The sequence below is a fragment of the Hylobates moloch genome, unplaced genomic scaffold (assembly GCF_009828535.3).
Source record: "Hylobates moloch isolate HMO894 unplaced genomic scaffold, HMol_V3 SCAFFOLD_17, whole genome shotgun sequence".
Classification (NCBI taxonomy): domain Eukaryota; kingdom Metazoa; phylum Chordata; class Mammalia; order Primates; family Hylobatidae; genus Hylobates; species Hylobates moloch.
Genome location: NW_026652292.1, coordinates 52,259,708 through 52,283,625, shown reverse-complemented (window position 1 = coordinate 52,283,625; position 23,918 = coordinate 52,259,708). Strand labels below are relative to the sequence as shown.

At 41.3% G+C, this 23,918-nt stretch overlaps 1 protein-coding gene across 2 annotated transcripts; it reads right to left on the bottom strand.

Annotated features, from left to right (window-relative positions):
• Positions 1–447: 447 nt before the first annotated feature.
• Positions 448–18,896, bottom strand: TLR6 (toll like receptor 6). 2 transcript variants are annotated; one of them, XM_058430245.1, is made up of 2 exons: positions 18,829–18,896; positions 448–7,095 (listed from the first exon to the last, which is right to left on the bottom strand). In XM_058430245.1, exon 2 carries the CDS (start codon positions 7,028–7,030, stop codon positions 4,640–4,642), a length of 2,391 nt encoding a protein of 796 aa, XP_058286228.1. In that variant the 5' UTR covers positions 7,031–7,095; positions 18,829–18,896; the 3' UTR covers positions 448–4,639. The 2 variants fall into 2 exon arrangements, with proteins under 2 accessions (XP_058286228.1, XP_031991540.1); XM_032135649.2 differs by lacking the exon at positions 18,829–18,896 and adding an exon at positions 17,902–17,956.
• Positions 18,897–23,918: the final 5,022 nt, after the last annotated feature.

Here is a 23,918-nt window from a genome sequence, read left to right as displayed (position 1 = left end):
TCTCAGTTTTTAACAGAAAAGTTTAAAAAGTGAAAAATAAAAATAAAAATTTTTTAAAATAGAAAAAACATAAAATAAAGATATGAAGAAAGAAAATATTTTTATATAGCTGTAGAACGTGTTTGTGTTTTAAGCTAAGTGTTATTACTACAGAGCCAAAAAAAATTTTAAAGCAAAAAGTTGATAAAGTAAAAACATTACAATAAGCGAAGGTTAACTTCTTACTAAAGAAAGAAAAAAATTTTAATAAATTTTGTGTGGCCTATATGTACAACGTTTATAAAGTCCACAGTGGGATTTGGTAATGTCCTAGGCCTTCACATTCACTCACCACACACTCACTGACTCACTCAGAGCAACTTCCAATCCTGCAAGCTCCATTCATCGTAAGTGCCTGTATTCATTCATTTTCACGCTGCTGATAAAGACATATCTGAGACTGGGCAATTTACAAAAGAAAGAGGTTTATTGGACTTATAGTTCCACAGAGCTGGGGAAGCCTCACAATCATGGCAGAAGGCAAGGAGGAGCAAGTCACATCTTACATGGCAGCAGGGAAGAGAGAGAACTTGTGCAGGGAAACTCCCCCTTAAAGAACCATCAGATTTCATGAGACCCATTCGCTGACAGGAGAACAGCACAGGAAAAGACATGCCCCCATGATTCAATCACCTCCCACTGGGTTCCTGCCACAACATGTGGGAATTCAAGATGAGATTTGGGTGGGGACACAGCCAACCCACATCAGTGCCCTATACAAGTGTACAATTTTTATCTTTTTTACCATATTTTTACCACACCCTTGCTATGTTTAGATATGTTTGGATACACAAATATTTAGCATTGTGTTACAATCACCTAGAAGCAACAGGCTATACCATAAGCCTAGGTGGGTAGTAAGCTATGCCATCTATATCTGTGTGAGTGCACTCTATGATGTTCAACCAAAGGCAAAATTAACTAACAACACACATCTCACAACTTAGAGCAGCCCAAACGGACTGACACCTTTCCTCATCCAAGCGCATCTTTACCATGCCCCATTCCTTTTAACAGGTCATCTTACTACGGGATCTACTGTTTATTCTCATCACAATGTTAAGAACTGAAAACGTGTTGAGGCAAACTTACCAAATTGTGGCATTGGATGGAGGAATGAGAAGGAATAGCGCAAACACGGATGGAGGAGATACTTTATTTGTATAGATTTTTGTTTTGTTTTGCCTCCTTTTTGCTTTCCTGTTTTTTTGTTTTTTGTTTTAGGTCTTTCTGGATCAATTTTTCAACCTCCCAAAAACGACGGCAGAGAAGATGCCTGACCCTCAAAACAAAAGCGCGCCTCCTACCGGGCAATGGGCCCCGTGGGAAGAGCTGCAGGGCCGCTGTGGGGCGAGCAGGTGAGGCACAGGGAAAGACTCACCCAGCCTCCGAAAGGCAGCCGTTTCTTTCTCTCAGTATCCTGCTAAACCTGGAGTCGCGTCGTCCCAGCGTCTTCCATGGCGGACGGGGAGGAGCAGCGCGCACCGCGAAGGTGTCCACGGCCAAGGTCAGACGCCTGGGCCGCCCAGGCACCGCGGCGGGGACGAGTGGCCAGGGCGCAGCTCAGCGTGGAACTGTAGCCCCGCCGCCCCCGCCCCCGCCTGCCTGGGCTTTTTAGATAAAATCCAGGACTTCATGGACATTTCCTGCATGGGACCGTTTCAGAGTCATGTGCTCATCCCACGAGTTTTTACTGCGCATCTACAATGGGGTGCGCAGGGTCCCCTCAGCACTGGGGAGAGGCAGGGAACAGGTGGAGAAGGCTCCCGTTCTCCTGGAACTTATACTTTAGAGAAGAGAAAGAGAAGACGAGTAAACAACTAAGCAAACAAGATAATTTTAGACCGTGATGTGTTCTGTGAAGAAAAGGAACGGGAGGAATGTGACAGAGAGGACCGTGAGGACCCTACTTTCCACTGGGATGCAGGGAGGCCCCTCTGCCGAGGGGATGTAGGTTTAAAAAAAAATGCTAAAATTCTATATTTTCAATGTCAACTATATTTTGTGGGAAACATTGATACCGTTTAAAAAGATTTGATTATTTAGAATCTGTGGCAGTTTTTTGTTGTTGTTGTTACTGCGGTTGTTTGTTGTTTTTATTGTTTTTAGATTAGGCAACAGTTCAACAGGTCTGTTCAGCAGGGGTTGCGGAAGAATGTGCCGTTTGGGATAGAGCCTAGGGAGGAAAATAAATGTTGTTCTCCTGAAGAGCAGGGAAGGGCTAATGCAGACAGAAGATGATGCTAATAAAACATCATTAAGGCTTATTTCGTTACAGCTATTATGAAACCAGATTTTTTTTTCTTTTAATTTTTTTGAGATGGAGTCTCACTCTGTTGCCCAGGGGGGAGTGCAGTAGCACTATCTCAGCTCACTACAGCCTCTGTCTCCCAGGTTCAAGTGATTCTCCTGCCTCAGCCTCCTGAGTAGCTGGGACTACAGGTGCGCACCACCACACCCGGCTAATTTTTGTATTTTTAGTACAGACAGGGTTTCACCATGTTGGCCAGGCTGGTCTCGAACCCCTGACCTCAAGTGATCCACCTGCCTCAGCCTCCCACAGTACTGGGATTACAGATGTGAGCCACGGTGCCTGGCTGAAACCAGTTTATTGAATGAACTAAGTCCAGAAAGCAAGGGCTTCATTTTTCTCTAACCATTGCCTTACAACAAAGTTCTGTTGGATCTCCTGCCATCATCACTCCTGAATCTTGGGCAGGTACTGTAAATTTTAGTGATAAATCTCATTTTAGCCATTGCACCTCTGTTTAAGGGATTAAAGTGTCCAGGCCAGTCCAATTTAACAGCAATCTCACACCTCATTCAAAAATCTGCTTGGCCTTCCTTGCAGTGAAATGAAGAAGGCACATAGTCAGTTTCTTTACTCTTCTTCCATTGTCTCTGTCTTCTCTATGTTCTAGATGTCCCCATGCCATTGCAAGGGAAGAGGGTATTACACAAAGAGGAGCAGATCTTCCTGTAGTTAACTATTGAATAAGGCAGACAGGCCAGCAGGTTCCTGCCAGCTACTATGGCAGAGTCCAAATGCTGGCTTTTTCACAGGGTACATCTGTGAGTTATTGGAGGGCCTTGAGTGTACACCACATTGCACAGTTCCATGATGCAGGGGCACATTATCTGGCTGACCTCTTGCAGCAACCTCCACCCCGAACCCCTCTTCTGCCTAACCCGGTGTCCTCTTACTGCTATAGTTTCTTTGCACAACAGGCTACCCTATTGGCTGATATCCCATCATGACAACGCAAGCCCAGCTACTCTTCCATAGTCAAAGCCATGTGAAGAAATTCACATCCTTTTACCATGCCAATAATGGAAGGGCAGGTTGCTATCACTGCTTCTCTTCTCTCATCCTGCCATTTTGGGTTGCGCAAGCCAACTTTTCACCTTCTGAATTCCCCGGGTGGAGGAACTCATCTATTCATTCAACAACTATTCATCAAGCACTTGTATTTGCCAAACACTATTTACCAGTCTCTGTGTTCCCAGTGCCCACCCTCATCCCAAGCTCCAGCAAATACTCATCAAGCTCTTCCAAGAGTTCCCAAGGCACACCACGTCTGCTGCACTGAACCTGTGTGCTCCTGTTACTCTGCAAGCTTTTGGTCTCGGAGTGGGATGCCAGGCTACCTTCTACCGTGCTTACAGTCCCTCACACTTGTCTGCAAGAAATTCAAAGCAGTCTCCCTACAGTCTAGAACCTCTGTTTAATGACTCTTTAATCACGCTTTTGACTCTAGTCTTCTAGAAATGGATAATACGGACTGGGAGTCATTGGTCTCTTTCTGCTCTTTTGATAAGTCTAGACTGGCTGTGTCTAGTATCATGTGGGTGCAGTTACTGTCTTTTGTCAGCTTTGAGGCTTTAGCCGGCATTCTAAGACAACCAGAAAAGTCCCATTCAATATCCAGTTACAAATAAATTTGGCCCTGAGTTTTCTCGAAAAGCAGGTAAATCCACCTCTTCCACCTCAACAGCTTATGATTAAGTCCATATTTACCTTTACATACATACAGTATCAAGTCATGAGTCCTCATTGGTTAATTACATATTTGTGTAGCAGGATAAAAAATTAAATAAGCTATTACACATATGTGAAACAAAAGACTTTTTTATTTGTCGTAGCTGATCTAATTTTTTCCCCAAGCCCCAAACTTGAAGAGAATGATGACACTGACCCAAAGACCAATAGGATTCACAGGGCACTCCGGGGACTGGTGCATATGATGCTGAAGTTGACTGTTTCCTTGCTGCCATGAAGCCATATAAACTCTTGCTCACAACAGAATCCATTTGGGGAAGGAGGGTGGAGAGGAGCTGAAAAATTGAGCATTTACTCAAAAGAGACTGTTTCAATTTGAAACATAATGATTAAACCAGAAGAGACTGGGCTGTCTCTAACTGGCAGGTTGAGTACCACCTCGCCGCCTAGCCCAATTCCCCAGATGAAATATTGTTTTTGTTAAGTCTTTCCTGAAGGCATGAGGATAATGGAGGCACCTCCAGACAGTTACTTAGGACTGTACTGTTCACCATCATCCAAGTAAATAATGGTTTCTTAAGTTGAATTTCCTAAATTTTTTTAAGATTTCACATCATTGTTTTCAGTGACTAGTGTTAATTTCATATTAAAAGCGGCTCTAATGTTAGCCCAAAAGAGCCCACATTTGCTTTTCTCTTTGGGCCACTGCAAATAAGTCCGCTGCGTCATGAGAGCCTTCAGCTTGTGGTACTTGTTGGGAATGCTGTTCTGTGGAATGGGTTCCAGTAAGATGAGGATTAAGTTATTAGATCCTTCATGAAAGAGATTGTGATGGGCAAAGTAGAGTTCGTAATGGCACCACTCACTCTGGACAAAGTTGGGAGACAAAACAAAGATGGACTTGTAACTCTTCTCAATGCAGTTGATGATATTTTCCACAATGCTCTTGCCAGGGACAAAGTTTCTCTCATGAAGACAAATCTGTATATCTTCTTTTTCTAGGTAAGGTACCAATTCATTTTTCACCCAGGCAGAATCATGTTCACTATATGAAATAAAAGCATGAAACTGGAGATTTCTTCGGAGTTCTTCTAAGGGTACATTCCTGGCCCTGCGCCGAGTCTGGGTCCACTGGCACACCATCCTGAGATACCAGGGCAGATCCAAGTAGATGCAGAGGGAGGTCACAGTCACAGCCAACACCAGCATGGTGGCAACGATGGTGACGATCAGCAGAGTTATGTTGCAGGATAATTCAGACATGTGAAAGTCCTTTAGTGGGGTTCCTCTATAACTTTCTGGGTAGTCACACTTATAAGAATCAGGCCAGCCCTCTACCACTTCACTTGATACTTGGTCTATATTTTTGACAAATTCCCTTAGCTCACAGGTACATTGGAATGGATTGTTCCCTGCTTTTATTGACCTCATCTTCTGGCAGCTCTGGAAGAAATCAGCTGATGGGTGGGAAACTGAATTGTGATCAATGATCAATACAGAAAGGCTGCTAAAGCTGCCACATCCGGGAAGGTCGGTTAAAGAATTGAAAGCAACATTGAGTTCTTGCAAAGCTTCCAGTTTTATGACTTGTTTAGGAATGCTCTTTATTTTATTGCTGTGAAGATCAAGTACCTTGATCCTGGGAGGTAAACATCTGAAAACAGAGTCAGTAAGTATATTTGAAGACAAATTTAACACCACTATACTTTCAACCCAAGTGCAGTTTTCCTTATGTCTACCAGATTCCAAGGAATTCCAGCTAACATCCAATATTTCCAAAGATGGCATATCCTTAGTCATGAGACCTACTTTGAAAAGGTCTTTTAATCCGTTCTTTTGTAAGATAAGTGTCTCCAATTTAACTAACGTGGAACATTTTTCAAAAATACTATCTGTGAAAACATTCTGCGTAAAGTTCAAAAACTTGAATGTGCTTGGTGCATGAGGACACAGCATGTGTATAAAAGGTGTATCTGAGATGGTTAACATCATAATGTTCATCTCAGAAAACACGGTGTACAACGCTGTCTGTGAAAACAGAAAAACCTGGTTCGTGATATGTTCTATTTTCAATGCTTTCAATGTCGTTTTAGAATAAGTAAAATCTTCTTCATGAATGCTTTCAATTATTGTTAAATTGTAAATATTGAGATATTCCACAGGTTTGGGCCACAGAAATTGAAAGACTCTAACCAGGCATTTCCAAGTTGTTTCTATGTGGTTGAGGGTAAAATTCAGTAAGGTTGGACCTCTGGTGAGTTCTGATAAAAATTTAATGAAAACTTGACAGTTGTCATCATTCAATTTAATATTAGTCAGTTGTAAGCACCCTAAAGTATTAACTGATATGTTCACTTGGATAGAGAATAAACCAGTTGGGTGAAAAACAAGGTGAAGGGTTTTTGCATTCAGAATTTGTAGACTTTCTGTCTCCTTTTCTTTTATATAATAATTTCTTAAATCCAGAAGGATATAACTTAGATGCAAGTGAGCAATTGGCAGCAAATCTAATTTTTGTAGCTTCATAGCACTCAATCCCAAGAAATTCAGTTGTGACAAGTTGCCAAATTCCTTACAGATGGGCAGGGCCTTGAAGTCATTGAATGAGAGATCTAAATGCCTGAAACTCACAATAGGATGGCAGGATATCTTTTGCAACTGATTATGAGATAAATCCAAATATTCTAAATCCTGGTTGAACTTGAAAACACTTAAATCAAGTAGCTGGATTCTGTTATGGGAAAGTCTCAAAACTTTCAACTCTGACAGAAAGCTCACGTCAGAGACCTGAAGCTCAGCTATGTAGTTCTGAGACATATCTAAGACTTTGGTTTTCAGCGGTAGGTCTTTTGGAACATGAATAAGACCTCTTTTTGACTTGTCTACTGCAAATTCACTTCCGTCAGAGAACTGGATTCTGGTTCCAACTATTATGATCACAAGGCAAACAAAATGGAAGCTTTTAACAATAGGTTCTTTGTCTTTGGTCATGATGTTGCAGTGGCTATCCTAAAGGGTTCTTGTTCTTCAGAGCATCTTGATATGAGTCCAAAATTCTAGAAATATAATATACACTAAGATTAATAAAGATCGGATGGTTACTCTCAAACCTCCATTACTAACCATAAAATCTGAATGATTTCTTCATTCACTGGTAGAGTCGTTTCTGTCCCCATAATTTAATATGATACTTTTTATAACCAGTTATATAGCTTGCTCATGCCAGAAGGGCCAATATAGGTCTTGTTATCAAAGAATTGTGGTTGTGTGTTTTGACCTGTCTGGTTGCTGCCTGAAGGATTCACACTCAGGGGCTTGCCTTTATTTTGCACACCTTAGAACTTTCTCAGGGCTGGAGCAGCCTTCTGGCTGGTGTTTGCTGTAAACAATTAAAGGCAAATATACTAGCTGCAGCCACCTGAGCAAGGGCTAACAGGGGGCAAGCAGCAGACACATCAAAAAGTCTGGGAAATATGCAAAGATATATGGAAAAAGATATGTGGGAGAAAAAAGGTTTTGGAAATCTCTGTATATACCAAGGAGTCTAGAAGTCCACTCACATGCCCAAGGCTGGACACATGTTCAGAGGAGACCTGAGAAAATCCCAAACTTCACCTCTGGCTCATCTTTAGCTTCCACGCATGCAGAAAGTGAAGGCTAAGGCAGAGCTGTGAATACACTGGCCAAGCATTGAGAAAGTGATCCAACACAGCCAATCTGCAAAGATCAGGGGAGTTTTTGTTTTTGCTTTTGGTATTTTGTTTTGTTTTTGTTTTTGCTCCAGATGTGTAAATAAATTTCAAGTCACTGGCTGACCACTAAGCTAACTGGACAGAAGATGTAATAGCCACACATGACAAAGAATAGTCTTTATAAAAATTATTTATGAAAGTCATTAAACAAGCAACCATAAGCCACAAGAAGCAACAATACACTCTGGGAAAGGGAGGCCAGGCACAGTGGCTCAAGCCTGTAGTCCCAGAACCTGGGGAGGGCAAGGCAGGTGGATTGCTTGAGTCCAGGAGTTCAAAGCCAGCCTGCGCAACATGGTGAAACTCCATCTCTACAAAAAATACAAAAATTAGCTGGGCATGGTGGCATGTGCCTATAGTTCCAGCTACTTGGGAGGCTGAGGTGGGAGGATTGTTTGGGCCTGGGGAAGTCGAGGCTCCAATGATTACACCACTGCACTCCAGCCTGGGTGACAGAATGAGACCCTGTCAAAAAATAAATAAATAAATAAAACACCTCTGGGAAAGGGGGGCAGAATTTGATTTCTAGAGTTACCTCATTATAGTGTTTAAAATGTCTGATTCATAAAAATAAAAATCAAAACAAAATAATCACTAGCCCCCAGATTTGCCAGCGGACTTGCTCTGGGTTTTGCCCTGAAATAACACAAACCTTGCCAAAAGCAAATGGAAAGAGATTGTCGTCTTTTTGATTGTGTAACTTGGCATTAAAGGAACCTCTAATTTATTTGTTTAAAAAAATTAGCCATGCAAAGAAACAAGAAAGTGCTGTTCATTCACAGGAAAAAAAAAAAAAGAAATTAAAAGAACAAAGTCAGATAACTGACACCACCTAACATTGAGACTTGCTACAAAGCTACAGCAATCAAGGCAGTGTGGTTTTGGTGAAAGAATAGACAAATAGATCAAATTACCAGAATACATAGCTTAGAAATAGACCCACACAAAAATAATCATCTGCTGTTTGACAAAGGAGCAAAGGCAACTCAGTGGAGAATGGATAGTCTTTTCAACAAATGGTGCTGCAAAAAAAAAAAAAGAAGAAGAAGAAGAAGAAGAAAGAAGTTAGATACAGACCTTACAGTTTTCACAAAAATTAGCTCAAAATTAACCATAGACCTAAATGTATAACGCAAAACTATAAAATTTCCAGAAGATAACACAGGAGAAAATCTAGATGAGTTCGGATTTGGTGATGACTTTTTAGACACCACATCAAAAACATAATCCAAGAAAGAAAACACTGTTAAGTTGGACTTCATTAAAATTAAAATTTTTGTTTTGCAAAAGACACTGCAAGAGAGTGAAAAAGACAAACCATAGACGGAGAGAAGATATTTGCAAAACAAATATATGATAGGGACTTGTATCCAAACTATGCAAAGAACTCTTAAGCTCCACAATAAGAAAACAAACAACCTAGTTTTTAAATGGGCACAAAAATCTAAACAGACACCTCACCAAAGAAGAGCAAATACACATACAGATAGCTATTCAATATCATATTCATCATGGTTTTGCAGATTAATACAGCAATGAAATTACATTACATTTATGAGGATGGGTAAAATCCAAAAACAACATCAAATGTTGGTGAGGATGTGGAGCAACAAGAACTCTCCTTCACTGTTGGTGGGAATGCAAAATGGTGCAGCCACTATGGAAGGCAGTTTCTTATAAAACTAAGCATAGTCTTAGCATACGATCCAGCAAATCACATTCATGGGTATTAACCAAAAGAACTGAAAATTTATATCCACATAAAAGCCTCCATGTGGATGTTTATAGAAGCTTTATTCATAACTGCCAAACATTGGAAGCAACAACATATCCCTCAATAGGTAAAAAGATGAACAAACTGGTACATTCACATAATAAAATACTATTCAACAATTAAAAAATGAGCTGGAGAGGCCGGGCGCAGTGGCTCACGCTTGTAATCCCAGCACTTTGGGAGGCCGAGGCGGGCAGATCATAAGGTCAGGAGATCGAGACCACGGTGAAACCTCGTCTCTACTAAAAATACAAAAAAATTTAGCCGGGCGTGGTGGCGGGCGCCTGTAGTCCCAGCTACTCGGAGAGGCTGAGGCAGGAGAATAGCGTGAACCCGGGAGGCAGAGCTTGCAGTGAGCGGAGATCGCGCCACTGCACTCCAGCCTGGGTGACAGAGCGAGACTCCGTCTCAACAACAACAAAAAAAAATGAGCTGGAGAAACATTAAAATGGCTGAATAGAGGCACCTAGCACTCACCCACTCTGCAAAGAAGGACCAAAACAGTGAGCAGATAATCACACATTGATTGAGCATCTAAGAGAGAACACTGAAATTCAGCAGAGAAGTGACAGTGCACCTCTGAGACATGGGAGAAGAGGCAAGTGAAGCAGCCAGCCCAGCTGGGACTAGCTCAGAACCAGGAGGAACTTTCCATTCCAGGGAAAGTTTAACTGAGAGATCTTCAGAGGTCCATGTTTCCACTATGGACTCCTGTAATCCTAGCCATGAGCTAGCTCCTTGGCCCTCACATGCCCTGGGGCTGTCTGGAATATATGCAATGGCATTGTTCCACAATGGGACTTCACATTGGGTCCCACATACCCCATACCCTGAGACCCAAACAGCTTCAGCATAAGGCTCTTTCAAGAGCCCAGCCCTCACCATACACATCCTGTTCTGGGGCCCAACAACCCTGAATCTCCATACCCCTGAAGCCCCACTGATATTCTCCTACATCCACCTAGAGGGCTACAGCATTGTAATGCCAGCTAAGAACAGCAGTGCAGCTAGGTCCCCAGCACTCTAGCCCATGCAATGCCCTACAACCCAGGAAACAGGAAGCACAGTGCACCTAGTGGCTCTCCCTGGGACAAAGGGAGTCAAAGTGTGCATTCCTAAGAGCCTAAGAGCTACCTGCCCAGGGCCACCACCACTTACAGCAATCCCACCTTCCCTAGCAGCAGGACTCCGACACATCTACACATGCTCCCAAGGGGCCTGAGGACAGGTCCACCATGCCCTCTGCTGCTAGTGCCTGCCTGCCACTGCCATGGCCAACACTCATCCACGCATGCCACGTGGGGTGCTGGGGACTGGCTTGCCCAGCCTGCTGCTGCCACTGCTGCTGCCTGTGCATACCACTTCAGGGCCAGAGGGTTGGCCCACTTTTGTTGCTGCTACAGTTGATGCCACACAAATTGTGCAGGGGCCCAAGAACCTGCCCTCCCACTTGGTCCATTACTGCCACTGCAAGCATCCAGCGAAATCTCCTGGAGGCTCAAGGACCCATCACAACCAGTGCCCACATACATCACACGGGGGCCTGAGAACCGGCAAGCCTAAGCCACTGCTGCCACCACTGGTGCCTGAGAACAGGCCTGCCTGGTGTCTCCATCCCCAGCAAAGCCTTGACATAGCGTCTGCTAACAACTGCAGCCTAAGCCACTGAGGAACCCAAATGCCACCAACACTGATGACAGCTGAAGAAATCATACAGAAACTACACTGCTGTGCCCACTCAGAATCAAAGCCAAAGCACCCTCTACTCAACTAACACTATAAAAACACCTAGAGGCAAAAGTCTTTCCCTAACAAAGCCAATCCATAAAATTGGAAGCAGCAGCTATTACGTCAGATCCATAGATATCAACATAAGGACACAAGAAATACAAAAGTGCAAGGAAACATGAAGCCTCCAAAGGAACACAATAATTCTCTAATAACAGATCCCAATAAAAAGAAAATCTATAAAATGCCTGAAAAATAATTCAAAATAATGATACTAAAGAAACTCAGTGAGTTACAAGAGAGCATAGATAAATAATACAAAGAAGTCAGAAAAACAATTTATGATCTGAGTCAGAAATTCAACAAAGAAGTAAACATTAAAAATAGAACCAAACAGAAATTGTAGAACTACAGAAGTCAATAAATGAAATTTAAAAATATAATCAAGAACTTGTACAAACAATAGACTAGGCCAGGTGCAGTGGCTCACGCCTGTAATCCCAGCACTTTGGGAGGCCGAGGTGGGTGGATCACCTGAGGTCAGGAGTTCGAGACCAGCCTGGCCAAAATGGTGAAACCCTATCTCTACTAAAAAAAAAAAAAAATACAAAAATTAGCTGGGTGTGGTGGCAGGCACCTGTAATCCCAGCTACTTGCGGGGCTAAGGCACAAGAATCGCTTGAACCCGGGAGGCAGATGTTGCAGTGAGCCGAGATTGCACCACTTCATGCTAAAAACTCTCAATAAATTAGGTATTGATGGGACGTATCTCAAAATAATAAGAGCTACCTATGACAAACCCACAGCCAATATCATACTGAATGGGTAAAAACTGGAAGCAGTCCCATTGAAAACTCACACAAGACAGGGATGCCCTCTCTCACCACTCCTATTCAACATAGTGTTGGAAGTTCTGGCCAGGGCAATCAGGCAGGAGAAAGAAATAAAGGATATTCAATCAGGAAAAGAGGAGGTCAAACTGTCCCTGTTTGCAGATGACATGATTGTATATTTAGAAAACCCCATTGTCTCAGCCCAAAATCTCCTTAAGCTGATAAGCAACTTCAGCAAAGTCTCAGGATACAAAATCAACGTGCAAAAATCACAAGCATTTTTATACACCAATAACAGACAAACAGAGAGCCAAATCATGAGTGAACTCCCATTCACAATTGCTTCAAAGAGAATAAAATACCTAGGAATCCAACTTACAAGGGATGTGAAGGACCTCTTCAAGGAGAACTACAAACCACTGCTCAACGAAATAAAAGAGGACACAAACAAACATTCCATGCTCATGGATAGGAAGAATCAACATCATGAAAATGGCCATACTGCCCAAGGTAATTTATAGATTCAAAGCCATCTCCCATCAAGCTACCAATGACTTTCTTCACAGAATTGGAAAAAAACTACTTTAAAGTTCATATGGAACCAAAAAAGAGCCTGCATTGCCAAGACAATCCTAAGCCAAAAGAACAAAGCTGGAGGCATCATGCTGTCTGATTTCAAACTATACTACAAGGCTACAGTAACCAAAACAGCATGGTACTGGTACCAAAACAGAGATATAGAGCAATGGAACAGAACAGAGCCCTCAGAAGTAATACCACACATCTGCAACCATCTGATCTTTGACAAACCTGACAAAAACAAGAAACGGGGAAAGGATTCCCTATTTAATAAATGGTGCTTGGAAAACTGGCTAGCCATATGTAGAAAGCTGAAACTGGATCTCTTCCTTACACCTTATACAAAAATTAATTCAAGATGGATTAAAGACTTAAATGTTAGACTTAAAATCATAAAAACCCTAGAAGAAAACCTAGGCAATACCATTCATGGGCATGGGCATGGGCAAGGACTTCATTTAACACCAAAAGCAATGGCAACAAAAGCCAAAATTGACAAATGGGATCTAATTAAACTAAAGGGCTTCTGCACAGCAAAAGAAACTACCATCAGAATGAAGAGGCAACCTACAGAATGGGAGAAAATTTTTGCAATCTACTCATCTGACAAAGGGCTAATATCTGGAATCTACAAAGAACTCAAGCAAATTTACAAGAAAAAAACAAACAACCCCATCTAAAAGTGGGCAAAGGATATGAACAGACACTTCTCAAAAGAAGACATTTATGCAGCCAACAGACACGTGAAAAAATGCTCATCATTACTGGCCATCAGAGAAATGCAAATCAAAACCACAATGAGATACCATCTCACACCAGTTAGAATGGTGATCATTAAAAAGTCAGGAAACAACAGGTGCTGGAGAGGATGTGGAGAAATAGGAACACTTTTATACTGTTGGTGGGACTGTAAACTAGTTCATCCATTGTGGAAGACAGTCTGGAGATTCCTCAAGGATCTAGAATTAGAAATACCATTTGACCCAGCTATCCCATTACTGGGTATATACTCAAAGGATTATAAATCCTGCTGCTGTAAAGACACATGCACACACATGTTTATTGTGGCACTATTCACAATAGCAAAGACTTGGAACCAACCGAAATGTCCATCAATGATAAACTGGATTAAGAAAATGTGGCACATATACACCATGGAATACTATGTAGCCATAAAAAAGGATGAGTTCATGTCCTTTGTAGGGACATGGATGAAGCTGGAAACCATCATTCTCAGCAAATTATCGCAAGGACAGAAAACCAAACACCTCATGTTCTCACTCATAGGTGGGAATTGAACAATAAGAACACTTGGACACAGGAAAGGGAACATCACACACCAGTGCCTGCCAGGGGGTGGGGGGAGAGGGGAGGGATAGCATTAGAGGTATACCTAATGCTAAATGACGAGTTAATGGGTGCAGCACACCAACATGGCACATGTATACATATGTAACAAACCTGCACGTTGTGCACATGTACCCTAGAACTTCAAGTATAACAAAAAAAAAAAGAGTGCACACATTGTTCTTTCTGGAAGTTTTAACCACTGTAATAAAGCAGAAAAATGACAGGAAGAAATACTGAAATGAAGAAAGAAAATCATTATTATTTTTAGATTATAAGACTGTCAATGTGGAAAACCAAAAAGTCATTGAAAAAATGTTAGCACCAATAAAAGAATACAATAAAGTGGCTGGCACAAAATGAATTATTATCATTACTATTTTCTTAAACACTTTCTTTTTAAAAGATAGGGTTTTGTTCCACTGCCCAGGCTGGAGTGCAATCGCACAATCACAGCTTAAGGTCCAGGGCTCATGCCATCCTCTCACCTCAGCCTCCCACGGATGTGGGGTTACAGGTACAAGCCACTGCTCTTGGCAAAGATAAATTATATTTTGAAAAAATCCCTCAATTATCCAAAAATAGCAGGTTATCAAATAAATTTTAGTATCTCTGTATAATTAAATAGTACTATGTAGCCTTTAAAAATAATAAAAATCGAATTGCATGAAAATATTTTCACTATATGTGACAAAAAGCAGTTTATTTAAAAAGTACCAAAGTAAATATATACCTATGCAAGTAGAAAAATTAATAAGATACATAACAAGACATGAACAGTAATTATCTTTGCACAGTAAGATTATAATGGAACTTTATTTTTCTTTTAGTTTTTATCTATATTTTTCAAACTTTTAACATTCAAAATTAAGTTTACTGTACTATTTACTGAATAATTTGCCAAAAATCAATTGCCAATAATATGAATAATGTCCAATCTCACAAAAAATAAAACGGCATGTTAAATCAAAAAAGCACATAACATCTAGATGAAACTCATGATCTTGGATTAGATCTGAGTTAAGACAGACTTGCTATAAAACACATTCAGTAACAAGAGGAGGGGCAGATTCTATGATGGACCAGCCATTAGATGCTATTAAGAAATAAATTGTAATTTTTTATAATGTTATTTGGCTATTTTAGGAAAATGTAATTTTTTTTAGAGATAGAGAATAAAGCATTTATAAATAGGTTTCCAGAATGCCTGCTATTTTTACTATAATATATTTAAGCATAAAAAGATAAAGGGGGTCAAAGGAGGATTCTTGTTTCTTAAAAGATTTTTTAAAAGGCAAGATTTTTTTTTCACCTATCAAATAGGGAAAATTAAAATATGTAATATCCAGGTTGGTAGGTGGAAACTAAAATAAGAACCCTCATTTACTACTTAGGCAGGAATGAAAAATTAGTACAACCTTTCTAAAGGGTAATTTGGTAATTTATATAAATTTCTTAAAAATATATCTTCTTTTATTTTAGCAATTCCACTACAAGGAATTTTCTAAAGAAACAGTCAAAAATAACACACAAAAGATATGACTATAAAGGATACTCATGACATAATGAAATATTGAAAAAATCAGAATTTCTAGTGTAGAAAATGATTAAATCAGTTATATATAATTAAATAATAGCCTCAAATACTGTACTTTGAAAAAATGATAATGTTAAATGAATACAGTAATAGAAAATTACGGCCGGGCACGGTGGCTCATGCCTCTCATCCCAGCACTTTGGGAGGCCGAGGCGGGTGGATCACGAGGTCAGGAGATCGAGACCATCCTGGCTACCATGGTGAAACCCCGTCTCTACTAAAAAAAAAGTACAAAACAAATTAGCCGGGCATGGTGGCGGGCGCCTGTAGTCCCAGCTACTGAGGAGGCTGAGGCAGGAGAATGGCGTGAACCCTGGGGGTGGAGCTTGCAGTGAGCCGAGATAGCGCCACTGCACTCCAGCCTGGGCGACAAAGCAAGACTTCATCTCAAAAAAAAAAAAAAATTATATATGTAGTAAGACTCTAATTTTGCAAAATATGATTAAAACCTGACATATACATAAAAGCTAGAGGACAAAAAATGTGATGAAATATACCAAATACTAATAATAGTGGTTCTCTGAATCTCTGAATTATAGATGAATTTAATTTTCTTTCTTATACTTTCAGATATCCCTAAAATGTCTCATTTTGAACATCCTTTATAATCCTAAAAAGTTATCATAAAGCAATTTAAGAGTTGTCTTTATAGCTGTGTAAAAATATTTTATATTTAAAGAAATGTGCTTGTTTTATTTGGAGTATTAAAATATAAAGATGGAGAACTTTCAGATAATAGTAGATAACTGACATTCATAGATGAGGACCCACCCTACAGGTCCCCAGCAATCAGACCCACAGTGTCTGCGTTCATGGGACTGAAAATCAGCCACCAGGTGGAAAAGCTGGTCAGCTGTCCTTATAGTATCGTGCCACAAAAACGCAATATTCCTCCAGAGGCGTTCATACCCTGAGGCAGTTCCTAGGGTATACACTAAATGAAAAAGATAGTAACTTTTATATTTATTGGGAAAAAAGGAGGGAAAAATGGGAAGATGAGAGTGGAAGATTAGAGAGTTCACAGTTTTTTAAAGAAAGTAAAAATAGGCCGGGCGCGGTGGCTCACGCTTGTAATCCCAGCACTTTGGGAGGCCGAGGCGGGCAGATCACGAGGTCAGGAGATCGAGACCACGGTGAAACCCCGTCTCTACTAAAAATACAAAAAATTAGACAGGCGTGGTGGCGGGCGCCTGTAGTCCCAGCTACTGGGGAGGCTGAGGCAGGAGAATGGCTTGAACCCGGGAGGCGGAGCTTGCAGTGAGCCGAGATTGTGCCACTGCACTCCAGCCTGGGCGACAGAGCTAGACTCCATCTCAAAAAAAAAAAAAGAAAAAAAGAAAAAAGAAAGTAAAAATAAATAAACAGATAAAAGCTCCTGATTTTTTAAATGCATCAAATAAAAAGGGTGAGGAAATAGATGAAATAAGCTATATTTCAGAAAAAAAGGGTAGACAAGACCTATGAAAATTAGAACTACAAGGAAGAAGAAGGCAGAAAAAAAAACATTAAGTGAAATAAGTGGAGGAAAGATCACATAATCAAGTCAACAAATAGGCAAGAAAAACATTGTTTCATTTGTCAAACTGAAGGTGGAAGGACCTGGAGGAAGGCAATTGCTAGACTGTGCCAGATTCAAGGTTGTGAAGGGCTTGGTCCCGGCCACTTCCTCCATTTAATAAATATGTATTCAGGGTCTATTTTTCTGCCAGTGCCATGCTACACACTAGGCACCAGGGATATAAATATGAATAGGACTGACATAATTCCTGCTTTCAAAAAGCTTACGAATTAGGGACAGACACAGACCAGCAAACTATTATAGTGCCAAACGACAAGGGAGATCAAACACGTCTGCTGTAAAAACATATAATATATAGGTGCCATATCAGTGGTATATATAAATTACTGTTAAAAGCTACTGGAAACAATGAACTAGAGAAAGACGAAAAGAGAAAATTCACTAGGCCAAAGCAAAAGAAATAAATAACATTAGTTTTGTTCCTTAATTATCACCGCAAGCGCTAGTTGTTTTCTATCTTTTCAAGACAGCTGTAAAGACACTGCTCTTCATCCTGCTTGTGAAATTCAAAGGACATTTGCAACATCTACAAAAAAAAAAGCCACTTCAAATCATTTTGCAAAAATTTCAAGTAAACATTACCTATTTCCTATATAATGAATGGTTAGCAAACTTGCTTACTTGAAGCACCTGTGCCATAATGTGAAAAAGCCACAGAAGTCTTTTTACTTACCAAGATCCCTTTTTCAGAAGAAGAGAAAATAACTTGTAAATGAACGGAAGTCCAACTGAAAATGCTTGACAAACGCAAGTTCTTAAAGTCGAGTAAAGCGATACCTTAGAAACAGATTGGTGCCATCTGTCGGCCCACACTGGAATTACTCCTATGTATATTTTTACCTTTCAACGGTCTGGAGGTGAGTTAGCAGTTTTTTCTGGGCTACAGACAAAACCAGTAATCCAATTTTCTAATTCGTGTGAGGAAGCAACTTACAAACATTTCAATGTGAAGAAAAATATTTTTCTAAGGTAATATTTCTCTGTAAGAGTTTGCAGCCTGGTTATTACATTTGTCACCTGAGTGGAAAGTTATTTTAAACAGCCTATTTTCTACTATTACCATAGTTAACATTTCAAGAATAATTGCAGTTTCCCTTATCAAGCAATTTTGAGCATTATTTTAGCTGGATGAGATACTTTAAAATAAAATAAGTATAGTTCCACAGTTTGGGTTTTTTTTTTTTAAATCAACTTCTAAGGAAAGTTTACTGGTAGATACATATCTATGACTACATATTTAGCCATATCAAGGAGGAATCATACCAACATTCTGATCAACATTTAGTGTTATTAAATGGTTTAGATTTTAATTTAGGAATAATAAATAACACTGAAATCCTGCAAGACTAATTTAAAAATCAATTTTCTACAGACCATTTAGAAGAATTTCAGAATGACATCAACAAAGTCTGATTACCAGAAGTCTCTGGTTAAACAGAGACGTCTGGTGGACAGTAAACCCTTTTCCCCAGACTTCTCACTTAACTGAGTTCTGCAAAGGACAGAAGGCATGAGTGAAACAATCATTCTATAATTTATCTCACTGTCTGGCACGATCTCATCTTTATTAAAAAAAAAAAAAAACAAGTTAAGATCTTACAATTTGGCTAATGACAAAGTTGGACATCTCAGTAAGAATCACTTCTGCTTTCAGGAGGAAGAGAAAGGCTGGCTTCTTGTGATTCATCCTTACGCATCAAACATAACAGGAAGTCTCCTCAGGCCTGGGGAGGCTCAGTAAGGAGTGGATGGATCTCTGCTCCACTGGCGAAAGGAGACAGCCAGAAAGCAGCAGGTATCTGTGACCCTGGAAAACCAGATTTGTGAAGCAAGCCGAGGGAAAGGGCTGGCTGTGGCTCTGAGGGAATTTCAAGTAACCGTGGACTAAAGTCTCAAGAAAACACACAACCATCACTGCAGATCTGGGCACACTGACATGTCTCATTAGGAGACTGCATCACAACACCAATGTTTAGGAACACGGAGACTATTCTTGTCGAGGCTGTCATAGCTCAGAAACGTCTGCAAGGGGATGACAAAAACACAAAAATCAAGTAATAGCAAAGACGGCAATGACAGTTAAGCAAACAAAGGAACAGACAGTACTGGGCCGAACCTCCACTTGGCCACTTACTGTGAGGTTTGGGACAAGTTCCTTAACTTCCATTTATTCATCCACAAAATGGGAGTACTTTTAGGAAAGATAATGAATTTGAAGTGGCTGGAATAGTGACTGACACAGAAGAGAAGTCATAATAGTAAGGAGTTTGGTGCAAATCGTATGGTTTTTCTGTATGCTGAGGGGTAAAGATTTCAGGATATACTATGAAGTGAAGAAAATCAAGGTGCAGGCTGGGCACGGTGGCTCATGCCTGTAATCCCAGCACTTCGGGAGGCCAAGGTGGGTAGATCACCAGAGGTCAGGAGTTCGAGACCAGCTTGGCCAACATGGTGAAACCCTGTCTCTACTAAAAATACAAAAATTAGCTGGGTATGGTAGCAGGCACCTGTACTCCCAGCTACTCGGGAGGCTGAAGCAGGAGAATCACTGGAACCCAGGAGGCAGAGGTAGCAGGGAGCCGAGATTGCGCCACTGCACTCCAGCCTGGGCAACAGAGTGAGACTCCGGCTCAAAAGAAAAAAAAAAGAAGAAAGAAAGAAAGAAAATTAAGGTGCAGAACTGTAAGAAGAGTATGACATCAATTGTATAAAATCTAGCCATTTACACAGGTTATCTTCTTGCCGGGCATTGCTGTGACTACTTTCCAAGTATTAACTCATTAAGGTGCTGTGAGATAAGTACTGTCACATCATCTCCACTTAGCACCAGGGCAGGAGCAGCTGGGTAATGGTTCCAGCTTGCACTGCTGGTCAGTGGTGGGGCTGGGATTCGAACCCAGGCAGTTTGGCCCCAGTGCCTGTGCACTTAAGCATCACACCATGCTGCCTTATAAGACACCCTGTGTCCTCGTAAGACACACAGAGAAGAGAGACACAGAGAAGCGGAGCATTTGCAAACAGAGGCAGATACTGGGGTATTGCAGTCACAATGCAAGGGATGCCTGGAGCCACCAGAGGCTGGAGACAGCATCACCCTATGAACACCTTGATTTTGAACTTCTGGCCTCCAGAACTCTGAGAGAATAAATTTTTGTTGTTTTAAGCCACACAGTCTGTGGTGATTTGTCATGGTAGCCACAGGAAACTTAATACAAGGGTCTACATATATATGTTGATAGAGGCATATGAATCTTTTTTCTCAAAGGATACATAAGAAATGTTCACCTTTGAGCAGAAGAACTAAGAGAAAGAAATTATTGGCCTTTTTTTTTTCTTTTTTTTGAGACAGGGTCTCGCTCTGTTGCCCAGGGTGGAGTGCAGTGGCGCAATCACAGCTCACTGCAGCCTTGACTTTCCTCACTCAGGTGATTCTCCCACCTCAGCCTCCCAAGGATCTGAGACCACAGGCATCCACCACCATGCATGGCTAATTTTTATATTTTTTTGCAGAGACAGGGTTTTGCCATGTTGCTCAGGCTGGTCTGGAATTCCTGGGCTCAAACAATCCGCCCACCTCAGCCTCCCAAAGTGCTGGAATTACAGGCTTGAGCCACCCCGCCTGGCCTCTTCACCATTTTATGCTTTTTGTCCTGTTTGAATTCTTCACCATATAGAGTTATGTATACATATCTTAATTTTTAAAAAATAGGGTCACACTGGGATAAGTATTATAAACACAATCTAAGGCCACCAAATATACTGCCCCAATACAGACACAGGAAAAACATTATTTTGATGATTTTTACTTTTTAAAAAATGTTGTCTTTCTCCAGATAATTAATAAATAAATAATTAGTGTCTACCGACAGCTTTAAAGTAAGTTCTGTGACAATTATCAATATCATAAGATACACATACAACAGAGATAAGATTGATAATTTTGGCTGGGTGCAGTGGCTCACACCTGTAATCTGGGCACTTTGGGAGGCCGAGGCAGGCAGATCACCTGAGGTCAGGAGTTCAAAACCAGCCTGGGCAACATGGTGAAACCCTGTCTCTACTAAATATACAAAAATTAGCTGGATGTGGTGGCTGGCGCCTGTAGTCCCAGCTACTCAGGAGCCTGAGGCACGAGAATCACTTGAACCCAGGAGGCAGATGTTGCTGTGAGCCGAGATCGTGCCACTGCACTCCAGCCTGAGCAACAGAGCGAGACTCCATCTCAAAAAAAAAAAAAAAAAAAATTGCTAATTTACATATTAAGTATTGATAGTAGACCTAAACTTCTCTGCTGAATTCAAAAAAAACAAAAAAGACAAGCCACAGACTGGGAGAAGATATCTGCAACTTGTGTAATCACAAAAGTGTTAATATACAAAATATATAAAGATTTCCTACGAATCAATTTAAAAATGACTAACAACCCCAATGCGGGGAAATGAGCAAAGAAGATCAACAGACAGATAACAGAAAAGGAAACAGAAATAGCTCAAACACATGGAAAGGTATGCATCCTCATTAGAACATGGGAAAATACAAATTAAGACCAACCAGGAGACACTATCGTACACCCCTAAGGCGGACAAAATTTAAAACATCCAGTAATACCAAATGGTGGCCAGAACATGAAGAAACAGGAGCACACATACCTGTCCAGAGATTCTGGTGTAAGTGGTCTGGCAGGGGCCGGGCATACGTTTTATTTTGAAAGCTCTTCAGGTGAGTCTATTTCATTCTAACCCCATAAAGATCAGGGGACTGAGACCTACACGCCGGCCTGAGTGCAACGCCCTCTAGTGGTCTATATCTTCTAGGGTGCACCCTTCACACCCCAGAACCTGGGAGGTAGTGCAGGTGTTCTTGACTCTCACTGCTACTTCCAGATCACTTTCCTTCCTCTAAAGCCACTCCTTCTCGTTGCAGTCATCTACTGAGCCCCACCACTTCATCAAGTATTCTAGCAGTACTCACTATTTCAGTCCGATACCACCCCTTTCATGATTCTAGTGATTTCCATAGCTACATAGAGACTCTTCCATTCGCCTGGCCTCTGAGTTCTTGGACATTCTGTCTTCTAATAATCTTGTCCTGCACCCTACCTCAGTCATGCATTCCCTTATTATATCCTAGATATCATGATTAGCAATGGCTGCACCCCCTCCATAATCTCAGTTGCCTGAATCCCACTTTCCATCTCTCACCTCCAGCTGTTCCTCCAATGCCAACAATTCCCCAGCCCCCTGCACTGGACTGAAAGATCATGCTCCATCCTCTTCATTATTCTTCTGCAGCTACCTACTCCTCTTTCCTCAACCCAGTTTAAATCCAACTCTCCATTGGACTATGCTGAGCTTGAGTGGCTGAATATAGTTGGAGAAGATACACACCCATGCTGACTGGCTTACTTGAAATGTATGACTGGATCCCATCCTCAAGAGAGAGCGGCCATCCTCCTACCCTCCTTACTACCCTTTCCTAGCCCCTTCACTCTCCTACTCTCCTCTCTCACACTTCCTCTTGTCTCTTTCACTTCCAAAATCTCCTTCTCGTGTCTAGGTCCTCTTTATCTCTCTGGCATGGAATACCTAAGGCTCAGTTTTGGACCACTTCTTTTCTAAATCCATGCATTGTCATCCGGGTCCATGGCTTCAAAACCATCTTCTTGCTGATGTCTCCTCAATTACCAGCTCCAGCCCAGACTTCTCTGAATTCCAGACTCTCACATTCAACAGCCTACTAAATAGTTGCTAAAATATTCTTGTTAAAAACCAACATTCTCGCGCAATGATGCTTCATTTTCACAATGAAAATAGATGCTACCAGAGGAGCATTTCCACATCTTCCCCTGAAATTCTACAAGGCTCCCCTGCACGAGACTCTCGCTGTCCTTCAGAATGAACTCTGTGCCAAGAGCCAGCCCCTTCCCACTGAGCATTGCGTCCCCTTCCTGCTCATCTACTCAAGGAAGTCACTCTTGCAATGATCTTCTCTCTACTGTATCAACATTTTTCTGCTCTGATGTATTATTCCAATCACATTTTTTTTTTCTTTTAGATAAGGTTTCACTCCCATCACCCTGGCTGGAGTGCAGTGGCACGATCTTTGGCTCACTGCAACCTTCACCTCCCAGGTTCAAGAGATTCTCATGCCTCAGCCTTCTGAGTAGCCTGGATTACAGGTGTGTGCCGTCACTCCAAGCTAATTTTTGTATTTTTAGTACAGACGGGGTTTTGCCATGTTGGCCAGACTGGTTTTGAACTCCTGGCCTCAAGTGATCTGCCCGCCTCAGCCTCCCAAAGTGCTGGGATTACAGGCGTGTGCCACCACACCTGGCCCCAATGACCTTTTTTTTCTTTTTTTTTTTTTTTTAAGATGGAGTTTTTGCTCTGTCACCCAGGCTGGAGTGCAGTGGTGCAATCTCGGCTCACTGCAACCTCCATCTCCCAGGTTCAAGCGATTCTCCTGCCTCAGCCTCCGGAGTAGCTGGGACTACAGGCACGTGCCACCACGCCCAGTTAATTTTTTGAATTTTTAGTACAAACAGGGTTTCACCTTGTTAACCAGGATGGTCTCGATCTCCTGACCTCATGATCCGCCCGTCTCAGCCTCCCAAAGTGCTAGGATTACAGGCATGAGCCACTACACTCGACCCCCAATCACCTTTTAAAGCAATAATTTCTCCCATCTGGC